The 25,696-nt window shown below is 58.5% G+C and overlaps 4 protein-coding genes across 4 annotated transcripts; all 4 read right to left on the bottom strand.

Annotated features, from left to right (window-relative positions):
* Positions 1-221: 221 nt before the first annotated feature.
* On the bottom strand, positions 222-1,859 carry JKF63_07970 (uncharacterized protein; the record flags this gene model as incomplete). The annotated part of the gene is made up of 2 exons (XM_067903898.1): positions 222-1,514; positions 1,554-1,859. The coding sequence occupies 2 exons, from the start codon at positions 1,857-1,859 to the stop codon at positions 222-224; spliced, it is 1,599 nt and encodes a 532-aa protein (XP_067752198.1).
* Positions 1,860-3,482: 1,623 nt separating this feature from the next.
* On the bottom strand, positions 3,483-4,877 carry JKF63_07969 (uncharacterized protein; the record flags this gene model as incomplete). The annotated part of the gene is made up of 1 exon (XM_067903897.1): positions 3,483-4,877. The coding sequence occupies one exon, from the start codon at positions 4,875-4,877 to the stop codon at positions 3,483-3,485; it is 1,395 nt and encodes a 464-aa protein (XP_067752197.1).
* Positions 4,878-13,076: 8,199 nt separating this feature from the next.
* JKF63_07968 (uncharacterized protein) lies at positions 13,077-19,304 on the bottom strand (the record flags this gene model as incomplete). Its single annotated transcript, XM_067903896.1, has 3 exons — positions 13,077-14,993; positions 15,054-18,511; positions 18,641-19,304. 3 exons carry the CDS (start codon positions 19,302-19,304, stop codon positions 13,077-13,079), a joined length of 6,039 nt encoding a protein of 2,012 aa, XP_067752196.1.
* A 3,106-nt stretch (positions 19,305-22,410) lies between these two features.
* JKF63_07967 (uncharacterized protein) lies at positions 22,411-25,545 on the bottom strand (the record flags this gene model as incomplete). The annotated part of the gene is made up of 1 exon (XM_067903895.1): positions 22,411-25,545. The coding sequence occupies one exon, from the start codon at positions 25,543-25,545 to the stop codon at positions 22,411-22,413; it is 3,135 nt and encodes a 1,044-aa protein (XP_067752195.1).
* Between the last annotated feature and the right edge of the window lie 151 nt (positions 25,546-25,696).

The following is a 25,696-nucleotide window of genomic DNA, read 5'->3' as shown; positions in this document are numbered from 1 at the left end:
GGAGAACAATGGAGAAAAACACCACAAGAGAAGAATCGCTGCATCTCCTCCAGATGGTATGAGACGCTCACCCCTCCCCCCCCCCCCCCCGCGCAGGGGGGTCACTCTCCTATATCCGTGTCTCACATTTCTTTTTCCAGCTGTTCGCAATTGATCTCCTTCTCTTGCAGCACAACACACATGCCTGCGCATGTGGAGGGGGGGGGGCGCTCAAGGCGACGTTACAGCGTGCCCTTAGGGGCACGAGTACCAGCGGCCTCTACAGAGTGATCCGAAAGGGTTTCCTCAGCTGCCGTGACATTCTCCACGAGAGCCCCGTGGATTTCCGCGCGCACGACATTGCCGTCAATGTCAAGATTGTCGATGATGCGAGCCCGCGGGAGCAAGAACGCGAGGGGGATCACCAACAGCGGCGTACACATGCTGCCCACAAACAGCAGCAGCGGCAGGTTGTCGTAGTTGCAGCGGTCCTTATCCGGAAAAACAGGCCAGATGTACTCCATGATAATCGCGGCTAGAGACGACGAGGTAGTCTGACCAAGGTTCGAGAAGCCGGCCATCAACGCATACACAACGCTCTCTGACCCCCGAGGGCAGAGGCGCGACAGCAGCACGACCATTGGCATGAAGCCCAGCATGTATACAACCTGCCCGATCACGGCATCGCCCCAGATGTACATGGCGTGGTCAGGAATGCCAATGTATAGGTTCCAGCGCTTCACGATGATGATGTCGACCAGCGCTGCGAGTACCTGAAGCATTGTCGTCGCTATGAACGCCACCTGATAGATCTGCTTGGAAAAAAGAAAATTGAAGCACATCACGCCAGCCAGGCCGGCCACATTGCCGATAACCGTGCCAACTGTGTTGTAGAAAGTGTACGAGAAGTTTGGGAAGTTCCCTGTGCAGTTATTGGAGTTCAGGTAAAACGCGGCCAGGGGACTCGAGGCGCGGATATAGACGGCCGACTGGAGGTACCCAAAGATATTGGCCTTCGCAATCACCAGCGGCAGGGCCCAGAACGAGACGGAGCAGCAGATGGTCGACACGACGATGCACGCGATCAGCAGGCCCAGCGTGTTGGACAGGATGTTGCAGCAAAGCATGGTAATCGCAGCACAGGTCATGACAATGCTGTACACGAAGACTCGCCAGTTCTTGGAGATCACCTCCGTGTTTATCTCGAACAGCCCGAACAGACACGGCACCGGTGGCTTGCCGTAGTACACTTCCTCCGGAGACACGTCGTCGTCGTCGTCGTCGTCGCTGGCGACCGGCGCAAGCTCATGGCCGTCCGCCAGGTCATCGTTCAGCACCTCGCGCAGCCCAGCCTCCACGCACTCGACCAGGTGTGCGCGCGGCGGGCTCTTCCTCCCATTCCCAGCACCGCGGTGCGGTGTGCCCACGCCGTCGTCATTCAACACATCCAGCCCCAGGCGCTCACGCTCCTTGCGCGTCTCATCCAGTAGGTACAGTGCGTCCTCAGAGCGTAGCACGCGGTTCTTCTTCTCGCCGTACCAGTTGAACAAGTACAACACGCACGTGATGATCTGCAGAGCGGCAGACACAAAGATGCTGATCTGCGGCTTGCCAGCGTCCGCGAGGGGGCCGTTCACGACGGTTGCTATGATAGCCCCCACCATGATCCAGATCCAGATCCAGCTCACCATCGCCGGGCCGGGACTGGGGTTCTGGCGCATCAAACGGCTGTAGTGGCCCTCCGACAGAATGTCCACATTGGCCTTACCCCAGCACGACAGAAAGATGAAGGCGCACGCAACGTTCGCCGACGCCGCCCTCGCCGGCAGCAGGCCGTAGATCAGCGCGAACGTTCCACCCGCAACACAGGAGACAAACATGTACCAGCGCTTCGTGTAGCCCAGGAACGCAAAGCCGTCGCACAGCATCGCCGTGAAGGCTTTAATGGACCAGCCCATGGAGGCGATGGGGGACAGGCGCTGATACCGTGGCACACTAATGCCGTAGCGATCGATCATCATGGCGTATGTCTGGCCGGTGAGAATCTGATCCGCAATGCCCTTGGACAACAAGTAGCTGGCACCGAGTGCGATGATGACCTTGGGGCCGTAGCCCTCGACGGCCTTGGCAAATACTGGAATACGCCGCATCCACGGGCATTTGGAAAAAAAGGCAGCGGCTTCGGGGTGGACGTAGTGAATGATCTGCACTCCGGACTGTTGTATACGTTCCTGCGCATCGTCTGCGTGGTCGTAGGGCTCCTTGACCCCTTTTGGATGAACGGACGGTGTCATGGCAGTCAATCGCAACACGTTATAACGCAGCAGATCAGAGAAGGTACGACGGATGTCCGCTTTGCCGAGGTTTCACTCGCGCGATACAAAGCACTCGTGTTAGAGCAAGGAGAAGAAAGACGTAACAGGTGTCGTCTGCCGCCCTGATCAGGGCGGTGACTTTACACGACCCACACACCAACAAGCACAACTGTAACTTCACACAGAGAGGGAAATATACAGGAGTACACACACAAAATACGTATATGTGTATGGATACGTACGTGCAGGGGTGGGGGGGTGGAGGGGATGTGTGAGGGTGTGCAAGAAAATCGGGGGAACGGCACACGCACATGCACAGAGGCTTACAAAGCACACGAAACGGCAGATGTGCTCTGAAAGGTGGGAAGGGAGGGAATGACGTCGGGCGCGGCCGCATGCCTATTGTTTTCAATTTTTGTTTTTTTCGCAGCACAGGCGGGGAAAAACAAAAAACAGGAAAAAGAGGTGAAGTGAGGGAAGGGGTTGAAGGAGCGAAGAACAGAGACGCGCTGCACCTTACCTGGCGCAGCGACTGCTATAAATGTGTAGCGCACCCCCTGTTTGAGCAGCGGTCTGTGGTGGTTCTGCAGGCAAAAAAAAAGTACCACAGCCACAACACTTGCAACCGTGAGAGACGTCGAGTGTGTCACGAGGCATGAATTATGTGGACTTCAAGGTCCCCACTTGAAGTCTACAAGGCGCAGCTGTTTTCTTCTTTGTGTGTGTGTGCGTGTGTGTGTGTGTGCGTGTGTGTGTGTGTGTGTGAGAGAGAGAGCGAAAGAGCATCGTCGGGAGGGAGTCTCGGAAAGCATCCGCGTCGAGGCCTCCCCTGCAGTCAACCAAGACGTCTTTCCGGATGCAATAAATATACACACATGCACAGACACACATATATATAATACACAGCCAAAAAAGGGTGAAGGGCACAACATCTGCAAAAGAGAAAACGGGAGGGGGGAGCGAGCGAGCCGAGAAGGCGAAGGGGAGGGGAGAGGGCAGGGTTAGAAGGAACGTGCTAGCAAAGTACAACGGAGCCTCGTTCCTGTGCTGTTGCTGAACCGCGTATTGCCCATGGCCCCCCCCCCCCCCCTCCCCTCCCCTCCCCCTCCCTCCCTCCAGCTACTGGCACGCACGTCCTGAAATACACCCGTGTGGTGTCCCACTGTGCCCGTTCCTTCCCCTGTGCGCTTAGTGCCCCTCTGTGCTCGGCAGCAGCTTGGTTGCCTTGGAGGGGGGAGCCTTGGAGTGAAGGGCGGTCATAGCGGTTTGGTGGCTGCTCCGCAGCCGCTGCTGGGCTTTCCTCAGGGAACGCAGGTGCAGTGCACACTGCAACTCCAGAGCGAGCACTGCTATGAGCACCTCCTCAGTTGGTGGCTCAGACGATGGTGTTCGATCATCATGTGGCTGGGGTGGGGACCTGTCTGGCACGTTACGCAAGCAAGTCGCCACAGTTCTTAGGAGCTCCACGTCGTTTGGCGCTGCCGCCGTTGCGCTCTGTTTCAATGCTGTCGTATCGGCGAACAGCCGCATAATAAGTCGAAGACTGCCCACGAGCTCCTGGGCGGCGCGGCAATTTTGCGACAAAGTCACCGATGTATTTCGCGTCGTCTCCAGCTCCCTTGGAGCCCGGGAGGGAGCTGGAAAGGTCAATTGTGCAGCGCTGCACAGACGTTGCAAGAGATTGGGCTTCACGACAGCAGAAATAGCGGCTGGCGTCACTTTCCCATAGGACGGTGTCACCGTTTCGTTTACCAAGGCAATCCACTCCATATCTGCAGGGCAGACCGTGACACCTTCCATTGGCAGAACGTCGCCCGGAGTTGTGACTGGGACGTAGAGACATTCGAAGGGCAGCCGCGCAGCGGTTGGAGACTGCTGCGAATCCGCTGCGGTGGTGTCCGTCCCACAGGCAACGCTGGTCACTTCTCCATCGTACACCACCATCAAAACAAACCCCGGTGCCGTCAAGGGTACCAGTGCGGAGCGGCAAAGCTGCTGCCGGACACAGTTCGCGATCACCGCCATGCCATCTGAACTCAGCATCGCCTCACCCCTGGCTCTCTTGACTGCACTTCCAGCGCCCAGCAAAGCGGCATCTGCGCCACCGTCACCGTTCTGGTCTTGCGTGCTCGTCTGTCGTGAACCAACACACACCACGTAGCATCCCACCACGCCCATCTCGGGCATCACAGCGCTGAGCTGCTCGCGGTGCTGTTGCGCCGCCTGCCAGTCTGTCCTCTCGTCAAGTAGGTGCTGAAGAAACCCCACGTCCCCGGAGAGCGCCACGTCCGCCACCACTTCGTCCATCGGCAGCAGCCGTACTGGAAGCTCAAAGGAGGCGGAGAGTGTCGTGGTGGTTCCTTGGATCCGGCATTCAGAGTTCCATATACTGCCATCAACAGAACAAGACGATTTCGTCTCGCCCATCAACAAGCCTGCAATGGGCAAAAAAGCCGGCGTGGGAGCTGACACGGCAGGGGCACCAGGCGCACTACCCTGTTTCTGGTGTTGGAGGCCTACACGGGTGACGTGATCTACAATGCTGAGAAGCACCGACGGGTGCACCGCAATGGCGGGCGGCATCTCATTGACACCACCACCACCCCGGTTCCCTTCCCCCTACTGAACTATTGCTGTTGTGCTTGAGCGCTGTGAGTAGAAGAGAGAGAGAGAAGTGGAACCTATCCACAGAGATGTCGAAGTACTGTGGCGGTTGGCCGTTGTGTGTGCGTGTGTGCGTGTGTGTGTGTGCGTGTGTGTCTCCCCCCTCCGCCGTATATCTTCAGAATGACGAGACGAGGGGGGCACCTTTGTAAGTATAGGTGGCGCGAGGGAGGGAGGGAAGGAGGGGGAGGGGGAGGGGGGAGGGAGGAGAGGGGGGAGTATTGCAGACAAACATTAAGGGAGCGGGAGCGCAGGGCTCATGACTGAGTCAAATGAAGAGGAGGAGGAGGGGGGAACAACAACAAGAGCGCACCCAATCCCTGACCAAAAAGAAAAACGCTGCATGCGGCGCGTCATGTACGTACGAGGCGCCGTGCATCTCTGTAGCAAGGCGGATGCGTGTGTGTGTGTGAGTTTCGAGTGTGTGCGCGTATCACAGCCCGTCCATTGATGCAGGCAGAGAAGTGATCAAACTGCCCACAAAGGAAGGAAGGGCGGGGAGGGGGGGGGGGGGGACGGCTCCGTCTCCCGTAGAGGAGATGCGATACCGGCGGACACATCAAACGCTCGGTAGCGTGAGAGAACCAACGTGCGAGTGCCTCCGTCTAGGTGAGCGCCCGACACACGTGCTCAGCTCAGGCGCGGACAAATGCCAACACAAAAAGCTGCAGAGAGTTGCCCACATGTGACTCATAGAAACATGCTCAAACGTGTTTATGGCGAGAGAATAAGACCAAGCCGTTTGTTCGAGAAGCCCAAAAGTGGGTCACCTGAAGGAAAACGGATGGAGAAAGCAGGGTAGTCGACAGAAGTCATAAGAATGGAGAGGGGGAGGGGGGGGGAAGGCCGAGGGCGAATAAAAAAAAAATAGAAACCAGTGGACTTTCCCCCAATTTTTTTTTCTGGGGTTGGTTGCTGTTGAGGTGATTTATTACTGTGGCAGCGGGGAGGGAAAGGAAGAGGGAGGAGGACTGGCCGAGTCTCAGGAGAAAAAAAGGAGGAGGCAGGAAAGAGAGGAGGGCACCCAGGAGTGCCTGCCATCCCCCGCTATTCGTCCTCCTCTCCCTTCCAGTGGGGGACTTAACCCCAGCTTTTTTTTTGGGGGGGGGTCCTCAATCACGGCCTTCCTGACACCGCCGCCACTGCCTTCGCAAGAGGCCGTAGTCGAGCTTCGTGGTCAGCCATGCGAGCTTGGGCTGCTCGTACAACACCGTTGAGAAACGCAAACCGCTCTTGTGTTTGCTGAATTCCCTGGTCTAACCGAAACATGCGATCGCGCACCGTGTGTTCGTGTGTGCGGATGTGCTGCTGGTCGTAGTGGTACATCCACGTTAAACTGTTCCATGTATGCCGGATCACGCCGCGCGCAAAAGGTGTTCGCGCGTCCTTCGGCAAGAAAAGAAGCAGGTCCGTCTGGCGTACCTGAAGGTGGGCAGGGTACGCTACGCTGTCATCAAAACAGGGAGCGTCACCGCCAGTGACTGTGCCATCCCCTGCAGCAGACACAGGGAAGACGCTGTCCGGGGTGGGCGTGAAGGCTTTGTGGCAGCCTCGGTCACCTCTGCGACTCTCTGTGAAGAAGATACATCCTCGACTCCCTGTCTTATCGATACCAATTGGAGTCGCCGAGGGCATTGCATCCCAGGCTGCCAGCGGACCACCGCCACCGCCGTCTTGGCGACATCCACTCTGCAGCGGCGAGTGCGACGCCCGCGTGGAACCCAAACTTCTTCCATCGGTTTCCTCATCGACTGACCGCTTGCCTGTCCACCGCGGGCGTGTGCACTCGCGTTGTTTCTGCAGAAGGCGAAGGTGCTTAAGCAAGTATTCTACGAGGGAGGCATGGTTGCCGTAGCTACACAGCGATACACGGGAAGCAGCCGGGGGGTTCGGTGCCTCGGACACCACTACAGCCGACGGCTGGCGCGATGATCGGCCTCCTCCTCCTTCATTCCGGCCTGTACGTGGAGCGTTCTCTGCAGTGTTGCTTGGCAGACCCCCTTGCTGGTGCTGCTGCGGCTGCAGAGATTGTGTCGGTGTCGACGCAGATCGTGACGGCAAAGTTAAGGAGACTGGCGTAGCCGTCGACGCCTGAGACATGAGCGCGAACTGGTAAGATATGTCCAGCCACCACTTTGCGAGCCGCGCACGAGGCGGGATCGCCGGTATGAAGAGGGAGGTCGCCTGAAAACACTCCCAGACAAGCACCACAACATAGGCCAAGAAGAAAAGACGTACTATGTAGTTCACCAGGAGGAGGAGGAGCCGGCCAGTGTTTTGACGCTCCTCTGACAGCGGAGACGACACGTCGTCGCTCAGCGTCTGACAGGTGCACAAGTACAGCCATACGTGCACCAACGCCTTTGAGGGAGAGCGGTAGTGGAACTGTGTGGAGCCGTACAGGGCCTCGAAAGCAAGAGAAACACCTGTCACGGAAAGCACTATCAGCGCGAGCCCAACGAGAAGTGGCAGTCGTATCTGCTGCAGGACAACGCGCATCACCTGTAGGAAGGTGGTGAGTCTCCAGAATAGCATTGTGATCTCCTGGAAGAACAGAATGGCGTGAGCGGCGGTGGAGGTAGTCACGCAGCGGAACGCGAATTCTACGTCACTGAGCTGAGACAATACAGCGTGCACCACTGGTGGTGCCATCAAAGACGCAAAGGAGGCGCCAGACGAGGTGCCGGAGACATTTTTGGTGCGAACCGAAGTCAACGATTGCACTAGCTGGGCCATCTCGAGCTCCATACTCAACGACATCCAGTGAAACGTGCAGGCAACGACGCACAGCCCCGAGGCTATGAGAATAAGGTTAAGCACGACGGTGAGCGACGTACAGTGCGTCATGAGCGCTCTCATGCGGTACGCAAGCATCATGTCGTACAGAGCCAAGCCCAGGAGGCACAGCAGCAGCAAAAACACGATTACCGTGCAGGCGAGCGTGGTGCGCACGTGGGGTACGGTGTCAGCTCCGTACACAGAGAAAGAGCGCGCGATGGTCGTTGGCAACCAGACCCCACTCACCGGCCTTTCCAACGAGTAGTGTAGCTGTACAAAGGTGTGTGAGTGAATGTGGTAGGTGTAGAGCAGCACATCCACTAATCGGGTGCGCCGATCGTCCATAAACTGCGCTTGGTACTTGAGCAGCACTTGCAGGTCCTCCGAGACCCACGGGCCACGCGAATGGGGCAAGCCGACAGCCAAGTCGACAGCGTAACCGCCGCTATCGTAGGACCCAGCAAGGCCATGAAACGGTACACCCGCCCCTTTGGACATATACGGCAGACAGACGAGGGGGGCTGTCGTGTTCCCTGTGGCGTTCACTGGCTCTCCGCCAGTGGATGTCGACAACGCCTCGGCGACGCAGAGAGGATCTGTTGCCGTAGTAGAGGCACCCAAAGTTCCGTAGCACGCATACACGAACCGTGCATCTTGCCCGGTCGCGGCGGGGTTGGTGGTGGCGGTGGTGAGCATGCGGTGGCGGTGGAGAAGGTGGGGATTCCACGCGCAGCTCGCGTTGGTCACGTGCTTTGCCCGCACCCGCACGTTACTCAGTACAACAACACCACCAGGCATTGCAGGGAGGCGAACAACATCGACCGGGGCATCGATGTGGCCTTTGCGGCGACCAGCGGTTGAGGCAGTGGAATCGGAGGACGCAGAGGAAATCGAAGAGCTGTTCGCTGCGATGGCGGAAGGCCTGAGCGTGTTTGCGTCAGTGCTGCCGGCGGTGGTGGCATATTCGCTGCCAGCGCGTGTACCCACGTCCTTCCATGTCGTCACAGCTCGCCCTCTTGGCTTGAGCAGGTGGCGCAGCAGACCACGTTGGACGGCGCTGGTAGTGTTCAGTTTGTGCGACAGAGCCAACTGAACAGGCACCTGGAAGCTGTGGAGTTGTTCCATCAACAGTGTGAGCCACAGGACCATGTCGGCGCTGTTCCTGATGGAACGGAAGGTTTGCGGTCGTGCAAAGCTGGGGAGGGGATGGTTGGCTGTGAGAGACAACATGCCCGCAGCAATGTCGACGCTGTGCTGGGACACGGGCGCCAGACCAAGCACGAAGAGCAGCACCAAGAGGATGGCGTACACCAGCAACAACACCGTTCTCAGTAGAGACCGCAACTCTACTGGAGAGGTAGCCGCCGCGCGCAGGTGGCGAACAACAAATGACAGCGGCAGCTGCGGGTAGACGGCCGCCGCCTCTGCAGCGTTCAATTCCGCGACAGCGCCGGCAACGCCAAACCCATTCTGCTGGATCCATGGAGCGCCACTTGATTCATCAACGCCCCCCACGCCACCAAAAAGCGTGCTGCTGCTCTGTGAAGTCACGCCCGTCGGCAGGAACGACGCGCCCGGGTATGTCAATGGCATCGCATCTACTATGCCACCGTCCGTCATGGATCCGCCCGACCGCAGCCCCCTGGAGATGCCTTGCGGAGAGCCTCGCCCACAGAGCGGACCCCCTACCTCGCCGCCATTGCCCACAGCTTTGTAAAGATCGCCGTTGCAACCGGCACCCGTCCTCACCATCGCTGTTGCATCCTCCGCATCGTCGCTCAGTGGCACCAACTGGCGCAGGTCCCACCGACACACCGTGTGATCCAGTGATGCACTGCACAGATGTGCACCTCGCCTCGACAAACCCGTGAGCGCTGCCGTGTGGAACAAAAACGTCGCCCGGTACGTTTCCATCTTCTCTGTGCTAATAATAGTAGTAGTGGTGGCGGCAGCAGCAGCAGCAGCAGTAGTAGTAGTAGTAGGAGCCACACCTGGGTGGAGGCCAGCACCCCACCACCAAGAACGGGGCGCGTCTACGCTGCTGTGGGTGTCCCTGCTAACGTACGGGAGCTCCTCCGTGTACCACACATAGAGTTCACCACGCGCACCCCCGACAAACAGGTGGGCCCCACAGGCCAGCAAGCAGCGGGCGCGGGTACGACCTTTCAAAAGCATATCTGGAATGCAGATTTCCTTCAACAGCACTGCATGCCGATTCCACTGTGTCGCCCAGAGCCGCACTACGCCATCATCAGTGGCTGTGGCGAGTGACTGGTTGTTGTCGTTCAGCTGCGCGATATCCCAGACGGAACCGCTGCTACTGAGAGCCGTACCTTGGTCAGTCCAATCGCTTGCGCCGGGAGCGACACCCACTCCTGTGCCCCGGCGCCTCGCACGACTCTCGTGAGCAACGAGGGCACCGCTTGATGCCCGCGATGGGACGGCCGGGATGCTGCTGAGGCATCGCAGCGTCTGAGCGTTCCACACTTTGAACAGGCCATCGCTTCCGCCAGTGGCGATGTACTTGGCAGGCATTAGACTTGTCACGACGTTGACGGGGCCGCGATGCCCCTGGTACACGTGCAAGCAGGCGCCTGTCACCGCGTGCCACTGCCGCACTGTGCCGTCGTCACTGCCCGTGAAGAGATGAAGCCCGACATTCGGCATCCACAGCGTTTCGAGGGCTGTGATAAGACCACGATGGCCTTTGAGCAGCATTTTGGTCTGCAGCGTTTGCACATCCCACAAACGTGCAGTACAATCAGCGCTCCCGGAAAGAAGCAGTGCAGAATGGGGCAACATCCTCAGCGAGAGTACCGCTGCCCGGTGCCCCCTGAGCGCGCCTAGCCGTCGCCCAATACGGCTGTCCCACACCTCAATGGCTCCGGACGGGTCACCTCCGGTAAACAGCTCGCCTGATGGAGCAGATTCCAAGGCGCACACGCGCGCGCGCGAAGACCACGACATCACGGGCCGCCGAGACTGCGGACCTCCGGGTCCTCTCAGAGACCCGGCAGCCGCCTCATCGGTAAGCAGGGTCGTTGCTCTCTCCCTGCTGCGCTCCCGGGGGCGGCGGTGACGCAGACCGGGGAGAGCACGTACACCGATCCCGGCGCGAGCGCCGACGACACCGCTGCCCCAGTTTCCCTGCGCATCCCGGGTCTGGCACTCCCTTTCTTCCTCCATATGGGAGATATCGCCACCAGCGCCGAGGCTGTTTCCGTTGGTCATGAAAACGCTCTGAGTGGCTCTCTGGGTGTTGCTGGGCTGCGTCTGCTGGGAGACGTCCACGGGCATCGACACATTCGAGACGCGGCCGCCTTCGCTAGAGTCGTGAGTGTGAAGAGAGGAGGGCGTCAATACGCGCTCGCTTTGGGTGCCACTGCCGCGTACATGCACTCTAGTTTCGCTCCCCGTTCTGTTGTCCGCCGCCCCCTCCCCGCCTCGCAGCTGCGCAGTGCAGGCGGCCATGGCGGTAGATTCGCAGCCTCTGGCAGCGACAAGACCAAAGGGCGAGCGGCGTGGGAAGTCCCTGGGTGGAACAGTTGTGGGGGAAGCGCACCGCGGAGACGTCACAGACTGGGAAGAGGTCGATGCTGGTTGGTGTCGTCGGGACCTCTGTGGAGGTTGTGTTCCGGGAGTAAGGAGTGGCGTGCGCGCTGTGCTCCGATGTGCAGTTATCTCACCAGCTCCGTTGCCACGTGGGTCGAGGCGCTGCTGCCAATCGCCAGCTTTGGTGTTCGAGTCAGAATAAGCTGTGGTCATCTCCGCATCACGTGGCGATGGTATGCCGGAGCATTGGTACATCGCGTTTGACATAAAACTGAGCCCGACGGCGGAGTGACATTCGCTGATTAAGCCTGAAGCGGCAGAGTCCTCGCTACCACACTCGCCAGATCCGGAGCAGCTGTGATAGCGCGGGGCGCTGCGAGGGTTTTGAGAACAATCCGTCCATCTGCTACAGCTATTAGTGCTGCGGTGAGGGTCATCGCGAGTGCTGGGAGTGCTGTCCAAGTTGTCTCCCTCCCCACCGCTGATGACATCGCTGCCACTCAGGCATCCCCTCCTATCCTCTCTGTCGCTAGCAACGTGCACATCTGTACCGCGGCTACGTGGTGTACCCCGATCATCATGTGTATGGGGTCTTTCGTCCTCATACGCAACACAGTCAAAGACCCCTATCTCCCTGAAGGGGGAAGAGGGTGGCGACCGCGGCAGCGCACGCGCCTGGGGCATGGTGCTGCGAGAGCTGATCCGCAGTTTGCACCGTCGGCAGTGGGCACAGATCTGCGCCGTCTGGGTCTCGGCCCTCACGCGCAGTCGTTATGGCGGGGGAGGTGGCGGGCACGTTCGTCCAAATGCGTGAAGCCGCGTCTCTTTCCCGCCCTCCCGGGTGCTGAGATACGTGACGTCTCATTAGAGTCACTACCAAACACAGTAGAGTCACGCACCGAGGCTCTCTTCCTTCAGTGTGAGCACATGGACTTTGTGTGGAAAGGGAAAGAATGAGGGTGAGTGAATACGTGTGTGGGTGTGTGAAGGGGAAGAGAGGGGGGGGAGGGGGAGGGGGAGGGGGGCAGTGCCCACGAAAGGGGAAAGGCCAGTCAATGAGAGGATGTGTGGAAAGGGGGTTGGGATGGGAGGTTATCCGCCAGACAGCTCTTCCCAAATCATAATTTTCAAAAAAAAGTGGACAAAAGAAGTGAGGAAGCACAAGTGTTCACGGTTGGAGATTGGCGAAGGCCAGCCCGTACGAAAGGCAAAGTGAGAAGAATGCGCACGTAGTAGTGGTGGCGGTGGTACTTTGTTGGCGGGGAGAGAGGGAGGGAGGGAGGAGAAGCTAAAGGTCGTGGAAAGTCTGTACCTACCCCCCCCCCGCCGTCCCCTACCCGCCTATCTGGGACTTCAACATCGTGCTGCACTGATGCGCAGAAAGACACATGCCGTATGCGGCGATGTAATATAATGCGTCGGCGCATGCAGTCGGAAGAGGAGAAGGTGCACCGAGAAGACAGAGAGCACACGCACCTCTCTCTCAACTGTTCGCGCGCCCCCATTCTCCCCTCAACGCGAAAGCAAGAGAGAGAGAGAGAGAGAGAAAGACGTGGGAGAAGAGCAGAAACATAAAAATAGGGGTCCCCACACGGAGACAGGGGGGGGAGGGAGGGGAGGGCGGGGAAGGGGGGAGAAGGGGGGAGAAGAAGAAGTCCCAACGAAGGACTCTCCCATCCCCCTGCATCGATCCCCCCAAGCCGGACCCGCCCCGCCCCCCCCCCCAATCAGCACAAACGCGCACCACACCCACTGCAGCGCTACAAAGATCCCCTTTTCACACGAACGTTAAACGATGGGGGAGGTGGAGGAAGAAAGGGAGGTGGAGGTCGCCGCTGGCCACAAAATAGCCTTCTCCACATACTCAAAAATGAGTCGCTCCAACCACGTTGTGCCTTCGATTCGAGCCTTCCACTGACATGTGGAAGAAACAGCCACACGTTGCGACTGCTGGGCCTGCAGACGTCTCGGGGATGTGACGTGGCGCATCTCTTCCAGGCTTTTGCCTTCCGGCTCCCTGTCGTCATGCAGCCACTCAACAACGCCGTCGTCTCCCGAGTCGCCATCGTCAGTGGCCGAGTCATCGCTAGGGCTGGAGTTGCTGATGGTGATACTAGAGCAGCCTGTTCCGTTGCCACCCCCTCGCCGCCTCGAGTTCCCTTTAAGCAAAAAAGAGGAGAACTCTTGCGGCCGGGCAGTGGCCCTCAGCGCCGGCGTTTCAGGGCTTGTGGCTGTCGTTGGGGACAACTCCGGCATAGGCGATGCGTTGCTCCACTTCCGGCTCGAGGACACCGAGAGGGAATCATAGCGGCGGGGTCTTGCTGTCGCACTAGCCTCGATGTTCTCGTCATCGAAAGCGTGGCCTGGCCAGTACACCTTATCCCCCGCCGCGTCAGTGCCACAAGACGATCGCTCTGTGTCCGCCTGGCATATTTGCTCCGTCACCACCAACCGTGGCCGACGCCACACCTCCGCAACGCCCTCCATGTAAACGGCGTGACTGCCACGGCGCGTCAGCACCGTCGTTATCCACGGATTTGCCTGTAACAACGAAAATGGAAGTGTCGACGTTGGGGCAACGGGGTCGTCGCGAGCGTGAATGAGAAGAGTTGGAATCGCTATGCGCTGAACGAGAGCCGCATGCTGCGCAGAGCGCACCCGCAGCTCCACCAACGCTGCCGTTTGCGGGGATAACGCGGGTGCTCGAGAAGGTGCCGGATATGGTATGGGCTTCTGCGGCTGTAGCGGTGGCATCAACACGGTCGATGGCAGCTGCGCTACACCGCTGGATGGATTACAGTGTGACACCGGCGGCGTAGCAGGCGTAGCAGGCCACTGCAAGATTGGCTCTCTACCGGTAGAGGATGGCACACGGGATGAGGCGATGTTTCCCTGTTCACCTCCCGCCCCCATCACACACAAACCGTTCGCGTCACCGCTCGGCAACGTCGCACTGCGCACAAACGATGGCGTTGCTTCAGCCCTGTTGCGTAATACTGAACTGGTCACGGATAGCGCGGGGGGCTCGTTGAAGCTCCCGAACTCCTCACTGGGCAGACTCTCACTCCCGGAGAGCGGCTTCGTGTGCACCCTCTCAGCAAAGCCTCGGTCACTTACCAAAGCGGTAGAGAACTCGTTTGACCTTATGGAGAACGTGGTGGCAAGGGAGGTGGGGTAGGCCTGATCAACAGCGCTGGCTGCTGTAGCGTGGTCAAGAGGGTCGCTGCTCCGCTCTCTGTAGTCTGCAAAAAGAGGGACATTGTGGGGCGTGGAAGCCGTTTGCGATGCTTTCGTAGCCTCCTTTCCAGGGAAGTGGTTTACCTGCCAGTGCGTCGGAGAGACAACCTGCAGTGTACACGAGGCAATGACATCGTCAGTGGACATGTGCACACGGGAGACGCGCTGCCAGCTCTCGGTAAAGGGAGACGGCGCAGCGGCAGCGGGCTCGTTTGCTGTGGGCCCGCCCCTCTCCCCCTCAAACCGTAGACTAGACTGGAAGCGTCGGGGTCTTCCACTGCTGCTCAATTGCGTGGCGTTGTTGACAGAGGACAGCGAAGGCAGGTCATTGGCCGTCGTGTTTGCCACCTCGCGGCGCTGCTGCTGCTGGACCTCTGCCATGAGAGGTGTTCGTGCCAGCTCCTCCCAGTCCATGGCAGTCTCCAGGCGTGGCAGGGCCCACGACACCGATGAATCTTGTAAGAGGTCCGGGGGCAAGGTCAGCTGCAATGCACAGCTATCGAGGTAACTACGAGAAAGCAGCCGTGGCCGATCGTGCGATGGCGGTGTTCCGTGATCGACTTGGGCGGGGGGAAGCATCCCACTTGCATCATTCGTAAAGCCGAAAGTCGGAGCGATGTTCGCATTGGACTCGTCTGCCGTATCGTTCCAAAGACCTGCATGCGCACTGGAGCCCACAAACGCTTTCGGGGCGGCCACATTGATCGACGGCGCCATCGGTGTGGTCGAAGCAAGAGACCCTGACAATGGGGTTTGATGCGCGAATTTCGAGAAAGACACAGCATGAAGGCTGTGTTGCGGTAGTGCATTGGTGGTCATCTTACCTGGGAGGCAAGTAGAACCAGCGGAGGCAGATGAAAGAGGGGAAAATTGCGTCCGACCCGGTGTGGGCTGTGAGTGCGGCGCTGGGGCTGCCCCACGCATCAGGCCCAGCTCAACCCTCCGGTCTGAAGCCCTGGACACCACAGCAGAAAGGCTGCCCGTGGAGGTGGGAAAGTTTACGTCAAATCCAGCATCTCGGCCCGTCGACGGGTTCAACAGTCGCAACAACTGCTGCTGCTGCCGCTGTTGTTGCTGGTGGCGGTGGTGATGGACCCAGGTCGCGCTGGCTCTGCTCAGACCGCTCTGTGCCCGGTTGACCTCCTCGCGAGCCTCACGAAAAAGGTGTAATATGTGGTAGAAAGAAATGCCTGTTGTCTGGGCAGAGTCCTTCACGGACGGTGACGCGCCAGCTCGGTTTTGAGCCGTGTACTTGGGCTGCTTTAACATTGGTGCCCCTACAGGCCAATGCACTCCCGAGGCTTCTGGAAGCCTCACGCGGTTGTTCACCACCACCCCGCCACGCTGAGACTTTTCCTGATGCTGCCGATGAGAAAGCAGCCCATCGGCGATCAGCTGCATCCGGGTCAGCAAGAGCAGCAGTCGGGCCGGCCCAGTTGTGAGACGCGAAAGAATGCGCGGCATATGTAACGATGCGTGCAGTCCAGCCATCGCCGGTGATGGTGAGCTGGCAGAGGCAGTTAGTGGGCTCGAGGCTCCGCTGCTGCCATCGCCGGAGCCAGTGGTGTTCGCGAGTGAAACATGTGCGGACGAACTCACGGGCAATGATGTCGTCGGTGTGGACTGTTCCAACACCAACGTCTGTGCGTGCTGCTCGGGGAGAAGCTGAAAGGCAGACGAAAGCGTGTGCGAGAGGCACACAACGCCATCAAGATGCGCTGGGGGCTGCGCAGAAAGGCCGCCTCCCTCGCCACACCTGGGGTCAGCGCCGCGTTTTGCCGACGTCTGCTGCTGCTGCTGCTGTGTGATTGCTAGCTCCAAAAGCGGGCTAGCCGCTTCAGACCAGCCAACTGCCACGATGTACACTTGGCGTGGGGGCCTCTGGGCAGAGGTCACCTCAGCGGGGGTTCCATGGGACAGCGGTTGACCAAGTGGGGAAGGGCAAGCTGCATTGCCGACTGGATTAGACGGGCAAGGCATCGAGTAATTCCGTGGCGGCGGTGAGCCGGACTCCAGTTTGCACCGCAGCAACCTCACAACCCGTCGCAAGTCCTTCAACGTTAGCGGGGGCATGGATACGTCGTCGCCGCCGCCGCCATCCCGTGAAGTGGCGGGGACACGAAGCTCCACCACAGGCACCGCTGCGTACCACTGAACTGCGGGTCTGGGGGCAGGTCGAGTAGCCGACGGTGGCGGTTGCCAGGAGAGTTGCGGTGACGGTTGGCTGTTGACCTCAGCCCCGGCTGTGGGGATTCCTCTACTGGTGTGAGGGTTGGCAGTGGCGTACATCCTCTTTTCTTCACCTGCCGAGGTGGCTCCCGGGAGAACATGGGAACGCGTCGAGTTACCGCGACTCCGTGTCGCGCTCGTCGTTTTCGTTAGGAAATCACCCACACTGGGATGAGAAGCCCGGTCACCATCGCCATCGCAACCCGGCGTGGCGGCGCGGTCTGTAGCGAGACCCGATTGCCACGCGCCAACGAGGGTGAGTAACTGGCATAGGTGACCAAGCCGCGCTACAGTGTGTGAATACAGCCCGCTCCCTTGCAAAAGCGAAGGACAGAGCAGCACCACCACCACCACCTCCTCCAGAGTAGGTGAGGGCGGGTGTGGCGAAGGTGTCGAGCACCGATTTTCAGGTGGTGCAGCAGACCACATCGGCGGCCGGCGGCCATGGAGCCAATGGACACCCACCGACCGCCGACACGCCGGCCCACGGCCCGAGGCAGGGGAAAGGGGAAGAGAGCAAGCTGCACCAGGATCCCTCGGCCGCACGCTTCTAGGTACCGTCACTCTGGACGTTGCCATCTCCGAAAGCCCGTGTGTTGAAAGGGGGGCATTGCCTCCAACGTGGCTTGGTTTTGTCAGAGGTAGTACTGTCGTCGGAGCGGCCTCCTCTGTGTGCAGTGTCTCCAAGGAGTGGTGTGTATCCATCGTGTATCGATAAATATGCGCTTTCAACGCTGCTTCAAGGCGACCGAGCAGATGCACACCACCCACACCACCACTGACAAAGGTGCTGCGCGAGAGAGGCGATGCGGACATGCGTGGCGCGTCGTGGCGCGGCGGCGGCGCCGCACCAAGTAGACGCATCACCATGAAGACGAGGCCACGCAACGCACGGAAACACAACAAGAGCGGCCCAAGATGGAAAGTACCGAAGTCCTGCCACAACCGAGGCACCTCCAACGAGGGCGGAGGGGCGGCGCGGGTGTCATTCTGGCACTGCTGCCCCTCTCCAGGCCACACAGCGGTTGCTGTAGCTGCGTCAATGCTACAGGAACTTTCCTCGCTCCTTGTTGGCTCAGCAGGGGATTCGGTAGGCGCTACCCAACCTCGGCAGCACAACACCTCCGCAGCAATGCGCAGAACCGGATCTGCCAGTGCCAAAAGTAGCTGCGCACGAGCGTGAACGGCGTACCAGGGAGGCAAAAAACCGTACTGACCTCGAAAATAGGAGGATGCGCTCTCGGGCAATCCTCCATGGGTCGCTGGTTGTGGTGCGCGGGAGCGAAAAACGACAGTACACCACGCGGGCACCGTAGCGCACAAGCGCTCCTGAACCGTGGCGGTGGTTGCCGGTACGGATTCGCTACTCGCTGAGACTTTGCGTGCAGCAGCGCCACACTTTTGGCGACTCCACGAAGACAGAAAGCACTTTACCTTGGCGAAGCTAACACACCCACGCAGTGACGCTGAACGATCCCGCTCCTGCCGCTGGTCCTCAGCTGAGTGCCTCACGCTTACTTCCACGTCACAAAAAAAGGCATCCGTGACATATGACGGCTGCCGGTCACCATCTACAACATCGCCTGCAGAGCCATTCAGCCCTTCAGTGAAGCTGGGGGAAAAAACGTCTTGCTCATGGACGTCACCACCGTCGCGGAGTTGCAGAGGACTTTGTAGCCACTGTATGCCCTCAGAACTCTGGGCAGCGGCGGCGGTGGTGGTGGCGCTCTTGAGTGTCATAGAGGTCAGTCCACTCCCTAGGAGGGCGTCGCCGCGTAGTAACGGGGTGGCATCGATAGGATTAGCCCCGACAGACAAAATACGCGGACGAGCCGCTGTGAACACGGCCGTGTTCGCTGTAATGCGATCTGCCGAGCGGACCTCACGCTGTACAGAGTCCTTTAGCGTGAAGGAAGAGGGTTGCTGCGAGGTGCCCTCGCGTGGCATCGTCGCCTTCATGTCGTGGGGACATGACCTCTGGGCTCCGATTACGTTGTCGCCATCCTCTGGACCCCCATCGTACTCGCTTTGCATCACAGGCAACCGGGGGCGACTATTAAAGCTTGGCGGAATCGGCTGCAGCCGTTGCTCCTGACGCTGGTGCGGCGTGTCAGAGAAGCGCGAGGCTGACAGGGGCTCAGTGAAATGCGGCACCCGTGGTCGCCACCACCACCACCACGACTCTTTCTCTGTGTGGAGAGACCGAATGCGGCCCACGGCCTTACGCGAAAGAATACAGACATTGTCGGCCACTTTCTGTGTACCGTCGCTGCGCAGCTCCACCCCAGCGGACATCTCCGTGACGCCAACGCTGCAGCTGCCGTTCAACACATCCTGTCCCTGCTCTTTCTTGGATAGGTAAGCTGGGGAGTGCACTGGCTGTACTTGAGCCTCCCCACGACGTCCCAACCAAACGCTGGGGATGTCCTGCCGCTCCACAAGGTAATAAACAGGTAGAAACAACAGCATTTCCACAAAAAAAAGCAGCGTCGTGCGAGAGGCGTAGTAGACGCACAGGAGCGCGTAGACGAGGGAGCTGCTCACCGACATGACGACGACGACGACAAATGTGTAGGGCACAGGCGCAACGGCCGCAGCAACAACTGTCCAAACCAAAAGACAAAAATCCCCTCAAATAATCTCAAAAACTGGAGTCGGAGGGCCGACCAAAGTGCGGAGGGAGGGGGGGGGGAGAGAATCGAGTGGAACTATTGGACCGTGGAGGTGAGCGATAAGACCCCACTTGACCTCCTCTCAGCGTCTACCCGTTGCGAATGTGCCTGGCGTTCGCTCCGGCCGATGCTGCAACTGTTATCGGAAGCGACAGCAGCGCCTTTTCCCTCTGATCACAGAACACGAGGATGCAACAACAAGAGAAACAAAAAAAAAACGTATCCCCTGGCCTCTCCCCCCTCCCTCCACTCTCAGTCACCCACAGACCGCCGATCAGAGTTCCTTCCCCACCCCCCCTCCTCCTCCTTATCAAATGAGGTGAAAAAAGAGAGAAAAACAGCACAACACAGCAACAACAAAAACAAATGTGGAGAGTAAACCCAATAGCGAAAAAAAAAAGCGAAGAAACTTCGTGTTGAACGTGGTGGTGTGCGTTTTGTGTGTGTGTGTGTGTGTGTGTGTGTGTGTGTTTTTTTTTGGGGGGGGGAAGGAGGGAAGAAGAGGGGAGAAGAGAGGGAGGAAGCACCGGCGCACAACAACACCCTTTTTTCTCTCTACGTTTGTCCTGGAAGAGAATTGAGACAAGAATACACAAAATGAAACAGTGGAGGCTAACGCACGCACACACGCACACACACCAGGTGGAACTCACACGAGAGTGCAAGGACACCAATAATTACACCTGTTGATAATGGCTGGTTGAGTGTGTATGTGTATGTGTGTGTGTTTTTGGGGGGGAGGGGGGGGGGCTGTGGGAAGGAGTGAAGAAAGAATGAGAAAAGGAGGCTGCAAGGTGTGCTTATGGGGTAGGCAAAGGTATATATGTGTGTGTCAAAGTGCGCTGCGCTTGATGGCGGCTCTGTGCTTTTTTTTTCTGGGCGTGGTGTCGGATAAAAATATATAAAAAAAATGAAGAGGCACGGAAGAGTAGACTTTGTTGGTATTCTTGATGGGTGGAGTTGTCTCTCTCTCTCTCTCGTGTGTTTCGAACCAACTCTTCCCTCTCTTCCTCCTGGGCCCGCAGAGATGCGCTCTACTGTGTACAGGCAGGGTGTGTGTGGAGAGCACATACAGGTAGGCACAAAAAAGCAGATGGATGCAGCACTAGAGGGGAGGAAGAAGGTAGGGGGCTTGCGAGCGCGGTTCTTGCGATGGCCAATCGTGGAGACGCGTGTGGAAAGAAGCGCCAACCTACTGGAGGAGCCCCCATTCGGAAAGGGGGAGGGGGGAGAGGCAAGAGAAATGGCAAGGCAAAAAAGAGAAGGTAAAAAGACATGTTTGAGTGTGATGGAAAGAGAGGGATGAGAGAGAGAGGAGAGGGAGGATGCCGAATGGAAAAAACGAGAGACCAGTGGTCAGTGGCTGAGTGGTGAATCAACTCAGGTGTACACATCACTGGTGCATTTGCTGTTGCTTTAAGAAAGGCAGCTTGTATGACTACGTGTGTGTGTGGGTGCGTGCGTGCATATACATATACATATACATATATATATATATATCCCTTTCATGTGGGGAAGCTCCGCACACAGAGACTTGGGGATCCACCGATAAGTAAAAACTCATGTGTGCTCCACTCAGCGAAACCAACACACACACACACACACACACACACCGGCCCTCATGCACTCGACGACGACGAGAAGTTACCACATTCGTGGTGGCGCATGTACGCCTGCAACCTTTTCTGTGCTCTTGTTGAGCGATGCCTCCCCTTTTTCCCTCGCTCCCCCTCCCCCCCCCCTTTCCCTCCACGCGCACGCATGTCGGTATGCTCTTTCGTCTGTTGCGTGCGTGCACATGCCAACGTGCGTCTGTGGAGAGAAGGGGGGGAGGTAAGAGGGGGGAAAGGAGGCTAACATCACGGATAAAGCCCCATTGGGATAGATGTGTGTGCTCTCTCCGTGTCACAACAGGTTGCGCATATTCTGTGAAATTATTTTTGTGTGGTTGTTTGTGTTCCCGACATCCACTTTTTTTTTTGAGTGATCGGTTGGTCAGAAGAACAGTGCCAGAGGAGCCGTACTTCACTTTACTTCCATCTCTCTCCCTCTCTCTCCAACCTCGAGAAGCGGGGGAGCGAGTGGCACCCGCCCACCCACACACACACAATATATATAGAGAGTGAGAGTGAGAGTGAGAGCAATGCGGAGAGATGTGTACACACACATGCACGAAGAATCTGCCAGGGGCCAGTACCCCACCCCCCACCCCTTCCTTACACAGTGGTTAAGATTGGGGGGAGGGAGGGGGGGGGGAGGGGGGACGGGACGGGACGGGACACGAGACCTACAAGCAAGACAAAGTGCAAAACGAACAAATGTTGACAACCATAATCATAAATGAGGAGAGGCGTGTGACAGACAGACATGACCCTCCCTCCACAACGGGCATAACGGCGCGGGAGTAGGAGGGGGGAGGACAACAACAACATGTCACAACCATACGCTCTTCTCCCCCCCCCTCCCTCCTCCTCCTCCTCCTTACTGCATCAACACATTTGCCTTTGTTTGGACAGCCAGGCAGAGAAAGAGAGAGGGAGCTGGTGGTGCGGGGGGGAGCAAGAATGAGAACAAACTGGAGACCAACAACAACATACACGCGCACACGGACACACCAAAAGAAAAAAAAACGAGATAGGGAAGTCCAGAGATGTCAATGAAGATTTTTTTCAAGGCACCGTTACACACACACACACACACACAGCAAAAAGGGAAAGAAGACACCAGAAGAAGAAGGAAAAACAAGAATCTGGCAAACACGCAGCTGGATCTATTTATAACGACGTGCACACAATTGGGGGGGAAGGGGGAGGGGTGGTTGAATGAAGAGAGGCACACCAGGATGAACAGGTAAGCAGAAGAGCAAGGACTTTGAAATGAGGGAGGCGCGGGCCTACGACGCGTGCAAAGGTAGAGGGTGACAGACGTCATGGACAGAGAGAGAGAGGGGGGGGAGTGGATGGCGTTATGGCAACAGCTTTGCCCTACTCCTTCACCTTATTGTCAGCAGCGACGACGGCTTTTTTGAGCGATGTCATAAATGTCAGGATTGAGGCGTCATCAGTGTAAATGACGTCGGCCTGCTCCACCGCCCCGTTAGCGCCGGCGCTGTACTGCGCTGCAGAGTTGTGGTAGTTGGTTGCCGGATTCACACGCGTCTTGACGTGGCGCGCCTCCGAGCCGTCGGCGTCCGTGCGCGAGAAGCGCGGGTACGGATATCGACTCGCCAAGATCGCCTGTGCATCCTGCTCCGCAGCCTCCAGCAGCTCGGCAAAGTTTGCGTACTCTGGGTTCTCGTGGTAAGCCGCCTCGATCCACTGATAAATAACGCTGCCCCACATGACGTGAACGTTGAAGTAAGCATCCATCAGCACAATATTGTCGTGTCGTAGGCTGCTACTGTCGAGCTGCATGGGCGTCGCAAACGGCTTTTCTATATCATAGGAGTCCAGCGTGGGTTGGATCATGAGCATGCAGTTGTCCACAGACTCGCGCAGCAGCCAGTGGCGCTTAAACGTCGTCTCATCGGGGGATATGTTGAGCACCATAAAATACTCAGAGCGGCGCAGATTATACATGAACGATGGAAAGAGGGAGAGGCACGGATCGAGGCGCAGCGTGCTCGGCTGCCCTGGGGTGAAGGTAGAGTAACGCCTCACGAAGCGAACTAGCAGTGTGTCCAGCCACCGCTTTGCGTCATCCCACTTACCTGGATGCTTCTCCAAGATGTTCACCGCCATGCGCGCCACGATCGTTGCCGCACACGTCTGGTCGAAGGCGCCTGTCTTCGTGTAGAATTCTGGCGGCGCCCTCGCCGGGGCGATGGGCTGCACGACGCTCGTTACGCGCACCCGCTGCTCACCGCGCGGTGTGGTGTAGCGCGTGACGAACTGGATGAAGCGCCTCTCATTTGCACTCTCAATGCAGCCCTCTGTGTTGTTGGCGGTGGCGGTGTCAAACAAGAAAGAGAGCGTGATGCCCTTATCTAGATGACTGACGCACCAGCGTGTCGTACCACCGGTCCCGATCTCCAGCGGCGAGGTTTTCCGGGTAGGACCGCGTTTGTTCGCTTCCACATCCACGTTGCACGGACCGAGGGCGCCACTCAGCAACGTGCCTACTGACGTGTTTACCTCCATGTGCACGGCGAATCCGCAGTGAGCGTTGTAGTCCTCCTTACAGTAGGCGCCGTCCGCACCCGTGGCGGGTTGCCCTGTCTGCGCCGCCGCGCGCTCCGCCCCGGAGCGCAGGTCACAGCGCTGCCAATAGCGCCTCAGCGACTCGAGAAACATGATGTCTGTCGTCTCATCTTCGATGATGAGCGTTCCGCCCGTCTTGTCAATGCAGCGCCGCATTTCCATCACGCCGACCTGGTCGAGGGACTGGGCGAAGACGTCCAGGCACGTGTTAGTGGCGATCAGCCGCGGCTCCAGCGCGTTGTAGAAGTTGAAGGCCGCCTCGTAGTAGGGCGTGTCCCCTTCAATGATGTCCCGATGGAAGCGCATCATATCCGCCTTGTCGGTACTAATGATGGCGCCAGGGCCGCGTGTGCATGGGCCTCCCGTGAAAAGGAGAATCTTGCCCATCTTGGTGTTGGCCCCTGAAGTGGTGGGGGATTTCAAGTTCTTGCCGTAGAGCACGTGCTGTTGCTGTTGCTGTTGCGGCTGCGGCTGCGCTGGGATATGAGGTGGTGCGAGGGCCTCCATCAGGTACGTTGCTGCTTCTACCGCCGTCGAGGTTGCCCGCAGCGGCCGCTTGGACGATGGTACAGCGGCGCCGTCCTCCTCCAGCTCCTCGATCAGCGCGGTCAGCACAGCCTCCACCTCGCCCAGCGGTGCCAGCAGCCGCCCTCGCACGGGATGGCTTTCCGAAACCTGAAGCATGCTCTGGAGCGACTCGACTGAGTTGGCCGCGTTCCCGCGGAGGAGGTAGCACTTGCGAATACTCACACTGGACTGAGTGCCCAGCTCCCACACCGAGACGGTCGCACCAAACGAGATGAGTCCCACGAGGGCGTTGCGGGGCAGGTGTTGGAGAGACTCCATAAGGCTAGAACGCAAAGATGTCATCTCACCAGAAGGAATACACGTGTCGACCACGAAGATAAAAGTAGGCACTGGCTGCGCCTGCGGTGGCGCCGGTGGGTTCACCAGCACAAACTCCACCGTCTCGTACATGAACACTGGGTGCTGCTCCGTGACGACGGTGTTGTTCTGAAAAGAATTGCGGCGCTTGCAGGATAGGCACACCCAGTACTTGCCCACCTCTCGCTGATTGTGCATGCTGCAAAACGCTCCGCAATTTGTGCAGCACAGTTCGTCCACAGATGCCCCCAGGACAAGGTGCGTCGACTCGATGGGGTACAGGGGCGTGTACATGCAGCTCATCGGGATCACCATCTCTGGCATCGCCAACGACGCAGCGGAGAAGTTTTCCTTCACCTTCACCTTCACCTCCGTGGTGGGGTAACACGACCAGGTCCACCGCAAACCGTTTTCGTCCGTGGCGTTGGCGCTCGCTGGCGCCTGCAGCAAAGCACCAGTGGCTGCTATGCTGTTCGTCCCAATCACATCGGCGTTGCCGCAGTAACCGGGTTGAGGCTGCTGCTGCTGCTGCTGCTGCTGTGGCTGGTAGTGCTGCTGCTGTGGCTGGTAGTACTGCTGCTGTTGCACTTGCGGTGTCGGCTGAGAACTGTAGAAGTTCATCTGAGCGGCACCGGCGTAGCCCCCACTGCCCACAGCGGCGACAGCACTGGTGCCGTTTCTACTCGTTGTCGCCTCCTGGGCGCTGCCATCGCAAGCGCCTTGAAAACCGCTGGCGGTTGTGCTTGGTGCGCCCCCTCCGTAATGTTCATTTAACGACGCCGGTTCAGTAGCCGCGACACCACGATGATAGTGGTTGGGGTCCTGATAAGCACCACCCCATGCACCGGTCGTCGTGGCATATGCCGGACTGTAGGTGTCAGTTTGCTGTGACTGTGGCTGCACACCGTACCCTCCATATCCGCCGCTGACGCCGCCGGCGGTCGCAGGTGCGGCGACCGCAGCAATACCTCCGCCGCTGTACGCAGCCCCTTGAGTGGCACCCTGGCTATAGGAGCTGCTGTAACCCTGGTTCATTGGTGTGCGTGTGTATATGCGCGCGCGCTTTTTCGCGCACTTCCTTTGGTGTCAAGTTGCTATGATCTCGTTGTTTTCTTCTAGGAGAGGTGATGGAGGCCGCCCAGGAGTGCGCCCTCTGCCTGAGAATGTATCGCCTTTTGATATTTCT

The sequence above is a fragment of the Porcisia hertigi genome, assembly GCF_017918235.1.
Source record: "Porcisia hertigi strain C119 chromosome Unknown contig_6, whole genome shotgun sequence".
NCBI classification, from domain to species: domain Eukaryota; phylum Euglenozoa; class Kinetoplastea; order Trypanosomatida; family Trypanosomatidae; genus Porcisia; species Porcisia hertigi.
This window is presented reverse-complemented; position numbering and strand designations above follow the sequence as displayed.